The following is an 11,606-nucleotide window of genomic DNA, read 5'->3' as shown; positions in this document are numbered from 1 at the left end:
CTCTATCACTGTCACCAACATCAACAATTAGTTCTTCTGTTTGTCTGTCTATTACTTGCTCACTGATCCCTATTTTTAAATATTTAATCTACGCCCCTGATAGGAATACTGAAGAATGAGGGCTGCAATCTTTATACCTAAAACTGCCTACTTTTGCCACCGCGCATCCACGCCATTTTAAAATTTCCGCCAGCTTCCAGCGTCAGGCCTGTAATAGTTTTAATTATGTTTTCTACCATCTAATTGGATAATACAAAGGTGGTGAATGAGCTACTAAAAATAAAAGGAAGTAGACTTTATTATTATCTGCAAATTTTCTAATTATTCAATTTTCAGACCTGCTTTTAATTTGCAAAAATTTTTGACTATCTGTTTTCTACTAACTTTTAGGAGCGGATAAACGTGAAAATAATTATCAAAATGTGTAGTCAAAACATTTGGAGGAAACGAAATCTTAAACGTAAAATACCAAAATGTCAACGTTTAATTTGGAATTTACAATAAATCTTGAATAGTTGCGTAAACAAAAGATGTTTATAATGCATGACCAATTCTCGCCAATATTTTGTGGCAGAAGTTAACTATTTTGTTTGTGGCAATTAGGTAGCCGCATACCGATGCTACTTTTTCATTGGAAACCATTCACGCACTTGTTTGCACTACCCATTATTTTTAATGGTCGTCTATTTTTGTTAAATGACGGAAGTTGTTCCAATGAAACCAGTGCTGTTGCATCATTCGATAATATTTCGATTTGCAAAAACACTCTCGTTACTTCAAGTCCGAAGAATCCGTTTGTATAAATAATAACTATCGGTATCTCGTAAACAGCTGCTCACTTATTTTTTTTTTTTCTTTTTAAGTCTATTGAAGTGCTGTGAATGAATGTGGGTTTTTTCACCTTGACGTCGTCGCTTGTTGCTCGAAAAAATTAGAATGATTAAGTTACTTTCAATGCAACGTTTATTGGGAAATAGGTTTAGCAAGTACCCCGTAAATGGACAGGATAAAGTGAGAAAAACTCGTTTACGTATTGTATTGTCTTAATGCTAATAGCATTAGCCGTTACTGATAACTGAAAAGGTTTCAAATCTAGAAGAAGATTAATATGATACTTCTTAGTAAACGAACATAAGCATTTAGCCTATTAGATAGCTACATATTTTGCAAGCTACCTACTCAAATTCATTAAACTTTTTTTGAGAACTAAAAATGGCAGTAGAATCTCTGTTATCAGTCTCATAAAACATGAAGCAATAATCTGGAAAAACGCAAAATTGTAAAAAAATATTTCTATTGGGGGCTATACATGGATACAAATTAAAAAAAGTTTATATACTTAATAGCAATTAGAAGGTGATGAAATAGCAGTTAAATGCGCTTCGGTATTGTAGGTTCATCAAAAAAAGGGTGCGGGGCGATTGGTCGCACGGTTCTCGCGTGCGTGACAAGGCCGCGCGCATCACGATTACATGTATTTTTATGAAATTTTCGGGAGAGAAAGATCTTGTTGACGATTTCTCGAGTACCATATGTATACACAGTAGATTCCTGGTTATCCGAAATCCACGATACTGAATCTACTTCAGATAAACGAAATTTCGGTTAAATTGGTGTTTCCACCAACTTATCAAAAATAACTGCAAGAGAACATCTATTGCATTGGCTTCTGATTGTTGTTCAATATACAATAGTGCCTTATTACTCAAGACCTACTTTCGACTTGTCCTCTTTTCTGCTTCCAGTTCAACTGGCTTCACTCCTTAATTCAGTCAGATCAACTCTAGACAGTCCTTCGGCGTCGTCTGCAAGAGTTCAGTGAACACCGAACTAAGGACCGATATTATTTTTATGGTCCCTATGCCCGTGGCAACCCGTCCCTTTTACTATGGCCCTTGCTAGTTCGTACGAATTTTCACTATCTACATCACCTTCTTCGGATGTTAATTCCTGGTAAGTTACCTCAGGTCCAGCCAATTTTTTTCAAGATTTTAGTATGCTCGGGACTGATCTAGGTATCGGCTATCCAGTACACGACGGCTATGATATTAATTCCTTTTAGATAGTAATCAGTTAGATTACCTCCTTCAACCACTTTTTCCAATAGGAATTTCAATAAAGATCATGTAGATAAATCATTACCGTCTCCAATTAGTAGTTCGTAGATTTTGTTTTGGATAATCGACAGTTCCTAATCGATATTTCGGATAAAGCAGTGATATTTCATTTTTTACGTGTTTTGGATAATCCGTTTTCGGATAACAGTTGCAAAAGAATGCATATGGTTTAACTAAACAACAATTATTTTTATTTGTGGCTCGAAGTCCTTGTTTTTATTATTTTCTTTTACACTCAAAATTACAAGTGCATATTATATTATTATATTATATTTCAGTATTGAATTTAGTTTAGTTTATAGCCAAAATGAATCACAGGCGCGATTTCTAGTGAAACTTTATCGATAGTATAAACAAATTTACTTTTATTTACACACGATCATTGGTTTTTACCGCTTATATACAAAACCTATTATAGACATTTTTCTACTGAACATTTCACTTTTCACAGAACATGATTCATAGTAAATGTTCCCGTTTGCTAACGCGTCATCAATAATTAATAACAATAATATTAACTTATCTAAGTGCATAGGTGGAAAGAACACCACCTATAATTATGCATAATAAGAGGTGTCGATACACAGATATAAATAAACATGAGTAGGTACCTTAGGCAAAGCTAGTCAATTTGATAATTAAAAAAAAGATTACTTTTCTGATGTGTTGTCCGGTGTAAAAGTGACATTAACGAACCGTCATGTCATATCTACCTGGTAATATCGACATTTCTATTTATGTTAATTATTATGCATAACGTTAAGATCTGTGATACCGCGTTCGGAAGAGGAAAGAGAAAGTTCCATTTAATAAATTAGTTTAGAATATTTTGAACGACTATGTCCGTATAAGATAAATCACAACCGTATTGTAAATACTTCGCTACAGACGAATCCCGAATTAGTAAGGGTTTTAGATGAGAATAATTAAGATAGTTTTGTCGGGTTAAGAATAAGTGATGTTTCGCTAATTTTAAATCGTCTGCTATTTTCATAGAACAAAAGTAAAAAATAATCAATTCGGTGCTCTGCAATTGTATAAACAGAAAAGATGTCAATTACGAGGCAGGCATATTGTTTATCATAGCAGCTTGGGTTTTCGTTTCAGTTTTCCAGAAATTCGACAATGACGACGGTGTGAAATCTTGACGAGATCGTGGAATTTCTGAAATATTCAAATAGATACCGAAGTGATTATAATAAACCAAAACCGTCTCTCCCGTGATTTACATAATCTTCATGATAAATGTAAATGAATTTTATGAATCAATAAGCAGAAGTTTTATATTACCGGAAGCTGTCTTTCGTTGCATGCGGTACAAACTTAGTGAAAGATCACTTAATCTTAAGCGATTTGAAACTGAGAAGGTGTGTTACGTTTCGCTTAAACCCCTTACCTACTTATTGGGGATTCATAATAATAATAAAGCGAAAATAAAAGAAAATATTATGTTAAAATTGATTGATTCTATGGCACTCACTGTGACATAAATAATTCTTCAAAGGTATTCACATTTTCTTTTTGAGTAACCAATCCCGTACATAACAATTATTCATGTATAAATAGGGCGGGGATGGGGCTTTCATAGAATGAGTGCAAGTTTAGAATTGTTAGCACTTTTTTCATTGGAAAAAGTACCATGGGGCTTCAGTAGTTCTCGGGTAGTTTCATTAAAATTTTCCGAATTGTTTCATTGGTTTTTGATGTTGGTGAAATATTATTGACGTAGGACAGATAATGTCGGGATAAAGAACGAAATGAGATAATAACATAAGAAGACAGGATGAAGAAAAAAAAGCTTGAGGTTACGACATGGGTAATCTCATACACGGGAGCTGAGGAGCTACAGTGATTAGGTCACACTGGGTTGTTGTCGTAATAGAAAAACTTAATGTTTTTAGAATCCCGGGCACCGCCCACAACAAACGTATTTATGTATGTATATTGGGCTCTGGAAATCACTAAATATTATTTATAAATAACTAAGCAATGAAATTTTCTGTTTCGCTTGCATCTAATGTAACATTTTTCATCTATATATGTATTTCGTGAGGAGAGTAAATTATTTGAATTTAGTCACAGTTCGCCTTGCACTAATCGAATAATATCGTTTGTTTAGGTACATTTGCATTAGAACAATAACAATTTGCTTTAGTAAATTAGCTAAAACGGAACGATCGGTTATACTTTTTATCCGGCTTTAAGTCAATTAAAATAGTCGTTTTTGATACAAAAAATTATCAATCGTGAGTGAATAATGTAGCGCATGACTGATTGGGCGATTGCCAACTGCACCGGCGTTTCTGATAGCATCTATACAGAAACGTAAGCACATATTTGAGACCAGTATCATCATCATCAACATGATAAGGTCGTCAGTCAGACTGGTTGGACACGCACTTCCACTTTTTTCTATTCTGAGCTAACCTTCTCATTTCCTTAAAACTAAAATATTCCATATTCTTTAGCTACTGTTTTTTTGTTTAGAATCGAGTAAATAAAAAACTTTTTTTAAATAAGCATCTTCCGGAGTTTCTCATTTAATAATTAGTTTAAGTGTTGTTTAAACTAATGTAGAAATGATTAGTTAATTAAGTGGTTATTTAATTATCAGTTAAGTCTCTTTAAAGTCATGTGGATCTTTTGAAGTTAAAATAATCTAACAATGTAAACGATTCACAGCAGTCTGTTTGTCAATAAAATTTTACCAATGTTATCTAGTGCATTTGTCAATTCACATAATTCTGTCCTGAGACAATGTTGGCATAATCTGCACTAAATTTGTCATTATATATAAATAATCCTGATTAATTGCCGTGTTCACGAGTTTTTTTATTGTAACTGGAAGGTAAATTTCAAGGTTTGTAATTCTTTTAACTATTACTGGAGACAATATGGAAATCGATGCTTGAGCAACTACAAATTACAATATCAATTACTTTGCAATTTCATTTTTTATGTGAAAAACCTGCAAGTATACAGTTGAAGAAAGTAATTAAAAACATTATCGGTTGATTAAACATTAATGCATTTTTGTAATAAGTTTCTGTTTTTATAAGTTCTTTTAAGTTGCAGAAATTGATAATATTGACAATTATTTAATTTAAATGCACTTAATTTTCCATCGATTTCTTGGCCTATTTGAAACAAATTGCTCATTTTGCCATATCGAGAACGTGGCCTCATCGCGAATGTGGAGCACAGAAATTTGAGGTGAAATTTTTAATTAGTAGAAAATTGTACCAAAATTACACGGAATTAAGCTTTTAGTTTCTTTTCCATTAGTTCATGGAAAAGAGCGTTTATTAAACTCTTAAAGGACTTTTTACGAGTATTTAAAAGGCGAAAATAATTATAGAGTAATGGTTTATTTAGCTGGCTTTCGGTTTTAGCTTAAATAGCAAGTTGTGTCGATTTATCGTTACGTTTAATTGCTTCTATTTAAAAATACTGTTAAATCTGCAAAAATATTTAACATACAGCCTGTTCAATAGAGTTGGCAACTTAATAGGTTAAGCTTTGTTTGGTCACACTTTATTTCTTATCTAACAATATATGCTAACGATAAGGAAAAAAGCTCGCTACAATACAAATTTGTTCTCCAAGATGGCTGTCTGAGATTATTGCAGAATGGGGCGTTTTTTTTTTATCGATAGTCAAAGTTCACCAAAATTTTCTCCAATTTTAATCAAATTAAAAGAATCGATTTTGATTAATTCAGACATACTAAATTCAATTATTACATTCATTTTGCGGAAAAACTAGCCAAGGATTCGGAAAATGTTCCATTGGTAGAAAATTCAAGGACATTTCCCCTATTTATTTCTTTATTTCGAAGTTCAAAATTAGTGTCTGTAAGACTTATCATATTTTGTTGTATATTTCCAAAGGCCGTTTGTTCCACTCACTATGGGTAATATAGTGGGCCTTCAATATACTATATTTAATTATCTACTTATTAAAAAAAAAATTATAAAATTCTAGTGCCGCTTCCATGAACCAAAACGGTTGAAACGACAAACAGAATTAGCAAAATTATTTGTACGATAACGGAAATTAGCTAACCATAATAATGCAAGTAGACGTAATATTAGAAACCTTGTGCTATGTTTACGATATTTACTTTATTAGGTACCGGAAGGCACTTAATTTCACAATAACATTGTACTTATCGAGTTGGCCTTAAACAAATCTCAAATTACAGAAAGAACAACGATAAAAACTAACATTTTAAGTTCGAATTAATGTGTGGTCAGGAGAATTACATTAAAAAAGAAAAATAAAGATAGTAGAAGGATTAAGTTCCGATAGAGTTGATTGTTTTCTAATTTTCATGGCGCCAACATCAACATTAAAATACCTATTTTGTATGACATCGTTATGACAAACAACTTAAAAAGGAAAATCAACATTATGGAATAGGATGTAATATCATTTTAGAAGGCGCAGTTATTGGCCTTCCTATTATGGGCCTGATGGGGTTAGGAACATCTAGGAATTATCTTAATTATGAGGGCATTAAAATTTATATAATCTTTTGCTTTGATTGTATAGCTATTTTAAATGTTTTTAAATTATTTTTAAACGACTTTTTTTGCTAGAGTTGACGTTAACAATGCTCTTGGTTACTCTCCCAGAAATTCCTCTTTTGAAAGACACACGCTTCGTCGAAAAGCACAAATTAGCAATTTCTCCTTGCACGTTATTTTTTTTTGTAGTTTAAACGGGTTACATATCGACGCGTAACAATAAAACTTTCACTTCACTGTCGCCCAGGGCACCCTTATTATGTCTTTCGATCCGGTCTTTACTTTTCGAAATAAGAGAAAATATTTTACTGCATACATTTTACATTTTATAAACTTGTTTACTGCTACAGTCATTTAATAAAAAACAACTGTTATACATATAGGTATTGTCACATAGTGTAATTATTTCTTGAAAAAACATTCTGTGTTTACTTGCAATTTTATTAAGGATTATTTCAAATGATAAATTGAAACACTGCATATATATTCTAAAGAAGATAGTGAATTCAAAGTCAAATAAAATTAATACAGTGAAATATATGCTTGCAGGCTTTCACGGCCGGAGTCTATACGATGTTTATAGTCGTCTGACAAATTGAATATAACATTCAATATTATTAATAATTATTAAAATTTTCACAATTGGTATTGGTTCTAAACATCTTCCGGGCTTCTCGCTGAAGCCTATGAATTCATTCCCAAAAGTTTTATTGCTCTTTGCGAATGACATACTTGGTTGTGACTAGTCTTAGTACAATCACCACTCAAAATGCCATCGGTCAATCGTTTGAAAAAGGAGATTATAAAAAGAAGTAGTATACATTAGTACTAGTAGATACATGTTAAATTAATACGGAAAAAGAATTTTTTGTGGTTACTATTTTTGAGGATATTATCCTTTATCCTGGTTGAATACTATCTAATCCTGAACTAATTCTCGCATTTCCTGAAAACTGGAAGATCCTTCATCCTTAAATATTTGCGATTAGTTAGTTTAATCTAGATCTCCCCCCCTGCCACTCTTTACTCCTGATTCTGCTTTTAATAGGTGTCCTAATAAAACAAAATAGCACTGACTTATTTTACTGAAATGAGGGACTAAAGAGTAAATCTTTGAGATCTTACTATCAAAGAACTGCAATGTTTGTAAATCGAGTTAAACCTCTAATAAAGAAGCAAGAAAATTACAGCGGAATGTGTACATATGTACAAAAAAAGACAATAAGGACGTTCATTGTGCGAAAGATCATCAGTTCATAATACGTTCATTGTTGGGCAATTTCGGCACAATGACAAACAACAACACGCGTACATATCGAGTAAGTAATTCGAAAAATTTCGAGGCGCTAGGTTAATTAACGCAAAACGCCCGCACAAATATTCAAAAGTTGACACAGGAACTACATTACAAATTTCAGAGTATATGTATTATCGAGTTAAACTATGCGAAAGGTGTGCTGCATGAAGTATGCATGTATAAATTGATGTCTGTTCTCATGCTCTTCTCATCAGCATTGTTCAAAAATGTAAGTAGGTCTTCACAGGAAGTCAGTTACAAGTAACAAGTTCAAATAAGTTGGCAATAGGTATACAGGTACGCATTTTTCGCATTTCTGATACCATCTACATGAATACGATGATCTGCTGTTTGCCTATAGATAAAAAACGCTTCATATACATATTATGAAAAGTTACTCAGATATTAATTAAATTTGGTGTAATTCAATTTGATTTACGGATGATGAGCAAAGCTAGACCTAGATTGTCCGAGTCTTGGTACTTGGTCTTGCTTATTCCGTCTTGGTCTTGGTCTTGATCTTGCTCAAATACTTCTAGTCTTAGTCTTGGTCTCGTTCTTACGTGTTAAGTCTTGGGCTGATACTTTTCTTTTTTTAAGCACAAATTTTTAAAGAAAATATTATCGATAGTTGTGAGAGTTATGAAAACTGGAGTACTTACCTAACGCATAAATTGACCTTTTAGCGAAAAATTAGTATCTACAAGGTACTTGAAAGAAGAAAAAATGTCTAAAAAAAATTGGTTGATCTGTATATTTCAAGCAATAATTATTTAGGCATAGAAACAAAGAATAGACATTAATGAAGAACCCCTTTTTGAAACAGTGGTAAAGTTTCTTTTTTTATATTTGGTTTTGGTTTTGCATATATCTACTGTCTTGGTTTTAGTTTTGATTTTGTTCGTTCGGTCTTCGTTTTTTTTGTCGCAATATGAAGACTAAGACCAATTTTGCTCATTCCTACACACGAGCCATGATTCAGTTATATATATATATATTGACAAGGAATGCTGCAGATCCAAAATTTCTTCAATGCACAACATCTGTGAGTAAGGATACGAAAGTCGAAGTTTTTTAATGGTATTTAATTTATACGAAAATAAGTAGAACATACTATATGATACTTTTTAATTATGTATATTTATTTGCAACTAGCTGTGTTCGTGACATTGGAAATTCACTTTCTGACTTTAATAAGACTCATATTTTATCAATTTGTTAATAAACCTTAACAAGAAAAGCTCTTTCATTTTAACGGAATAATATGTCTACCCTGAAGGTTCATTCTAAGTAAATGGCAGCTGATTTAGAAAAAAATCTAAAAAAATCTACCTATCAATACCTGCTTATATTTGCCTTTAAGGTAAGGTGCGAAATAACTAGTTATTTAAACAAAAATCACAAAAGCTATAAACAGTTACAACACGCCATTCAAGAATAGAAGAAATTAAAAAAACAGGAAACCTGTTATGGCTACCGTAATTTAGTATTTTTGAAATTGTTGAGTACTTTGCATATCTATAAATGTTAAATTTCCTCGAGATATTGTTGACAGACAGCTGAACATAGCATTCTTAGGTAATATTTCTCCATTGTCTCTAATCATTTTAGATGAAACATTGACTGAACTTTTTAGGAAAATCCTAACTAATGTAACAAATGCGAATATGGGTTCCTTTCTTTGCTACCATTTCACATCTTAATTACATATGTAACCGATCATCATGAAATTTTGTACACACATTGTGAAGGGTAGACAAAAGGACATTGGGTATCCTTTATCTAGAAAAAAAGTGTGTTTCCGAGGGACTGAAAAATTAGTTTTATGTGGTCGGCGATTACTTTTGAGACGCATTTAGGACACCAACGCGAATGAAGTCGCGGATAAAACCTATTATCAAATTTTGTACCCACGTGGTGAGGAGTACAGAAAAGGACATGGGGTAACTTTCATCCAGAAAAAGAATACTGTTCCCGAGGAATAGAAAAATTAGTTTTATTTAGTCGTCGATGATCTTTAGGACATCGATGAGAGCGAAGCTGCGGGTAAAACCAGTACAACTATAAATATTTAACAAAATTCCGACGTTTCGCCCTTCAAAGTTCAGATTGTCTATCACATAGCTATTTTTTCATTGAAGAAGTATTACTTCTTGGTTTCCAAATATCGGTTATTTTCAAAATTTATAAATAAACAAAAACAGAAAAGCATATGCTCAAACTTGCCATTTTATTTACGAGTTTATGTAGGATAAAAGTCAACAAAACCACAGTTGTATTATTGCTAAACTTGTCAAGTACCTTTAAGAAAAAGACAATGTTTAAAGTACTTCTATGCCAAAGTGGTTTGTAGTGGCGAGACGTGGGTTTTATTCTGTAAGTAGGCTGCAACTACGACAAGCTTAAATAAATGGTCCAATTTATTTCATGACCTCGAGAACATTATTACAGCATAGGTGAAGTAATGTCTTATGCCTTTTTAAAGAAATCTGAAGAGACGTAGCACTAAATGAAGGATATACTGTCTCGTGGGGTTGCAGTTACATTTTAAGAGCGGGCCACTAAACATGTAGATTTTTGTTTTATAAAAAATTAAAGCAACGGAATTCTTTCAATTTTTTATATACTCCATTAAGAACTATTATTTTACGCAAAAAATGACGCTATTTACTTTTTAATAAATANACTTTGGTTACACTTTTAAACAAAATTAAAAAATACGGAATTGGAAAATTTATTCATCAACACTTAAAACATTAAAAAAATAAATTACCCACAAAATGGCTAATTGAATGGTATTTAATAATTAATTAGGTACCTATTACTGACTTCTAAATTACAAAATAACGCATGTTGATAAATTGTGTAAGAATAGTAAAAAATGTTATATTTATTAGGTGTATAGTGGATTAACGCTGAAGGCTAGACATATTATTTGACGTAAGCATTTACATTTTTTAATTTATGCCTTAGTCGCATTTAAGGGCTTTGTATCTATTTATTAATAATAACGACGAACGATTTTTGGGTAAACATTTTTATTTTGTGTTCTAATTCATGATTTGACATGGAACATTAAAACCTGAGGAAGTCCCAATAAAGGGGACGGAACGTCACATAAATACAATTAATTACTGGTAGTTTAACATGCTTTAACTGTTACTTACCAATCGATTAATATTTAATCCATCTAAACAACAATTTTTCTAATTATATTATTAGTTACATTTTATATGTATCATTAATAAAAATTGTAGGGTACTAAAGCCTGAGGAAACCTCGGCAGAAAGTCGTAAAAATAATTGCTTTTTGTTGGCTCTATATAGTTTAACCAAGAACTCCAATATTTAAAGTAGGCAAACAATAATTTTCCAAATTATATTTATAGTTATATTTTATATTTGTCAATAATAGAAACAGTAAAGCACTAAAACCTGAGGAAGCCTCAATAAAGATGACAGAACGTCGCAAAATACAATTGCTTTTTATCGACTCTATAATCTTTAATTGTTAAGAATCCCAATAATTTAAAGTAGGCAAACAACAATTTTTCAAATTATACTTATAGTTAAGAAATGTAAAATAGTAAAAACTAACCAATATCCAGGGAGCAGCGAAAAGGGGTTCCCGCATCTTCGTTCTGGATTCGACCTTTCCCAGGGC

At 32.0% G+C, this 11,606-nt stretch overlaps 1 protein-coding gene across 1 annotated transcript in view; it reads right to left on the bottom strand.

Annotated features, from left to right (window-relative positions):
* LOC108733688 (DNA-directed RNA polymerase II subunit RPB1) overlaps nt 1-11,606 on the bottom strand; it is a 41,543-nt gene that overhangs the window by 27,543 nt on the left and 2,394 nt on the right. Inside the window, exon 2 of the mRNA XM_025974144.1 lies at nt 11,541-11,594. Within this exon, the coding sequence (XP_025829929.1) occupies nt 11,541-11,576 (36 nt within the window). The 5' untranslated portion in view covers nt 11,577-11,594. The remainder of the gene's footprint in view (nt 1-11,540; nt 11,595-11,606) is intronic.

Source organism: Agrilus planipennis, unplaced genomic scaffold, assembly GCF_000699045.2.
Source record: "Agrilus planipennis isolate EAB-ADULT unplaced genomic scaffold, Apla_2.0 scaffold78, whole genome shotgun sequence".
NCBI lineage: Eukaryota > Metazoa > Arthropoda > Insecta > Coleoptera > Buprestidae > Agrilus > Agrilus planipennis.
The sequence above is the reverse complement of the archived record's forward strand: the minus strand, read 5'-3'. Positions and strand labels throughout refer to the sequence as shown.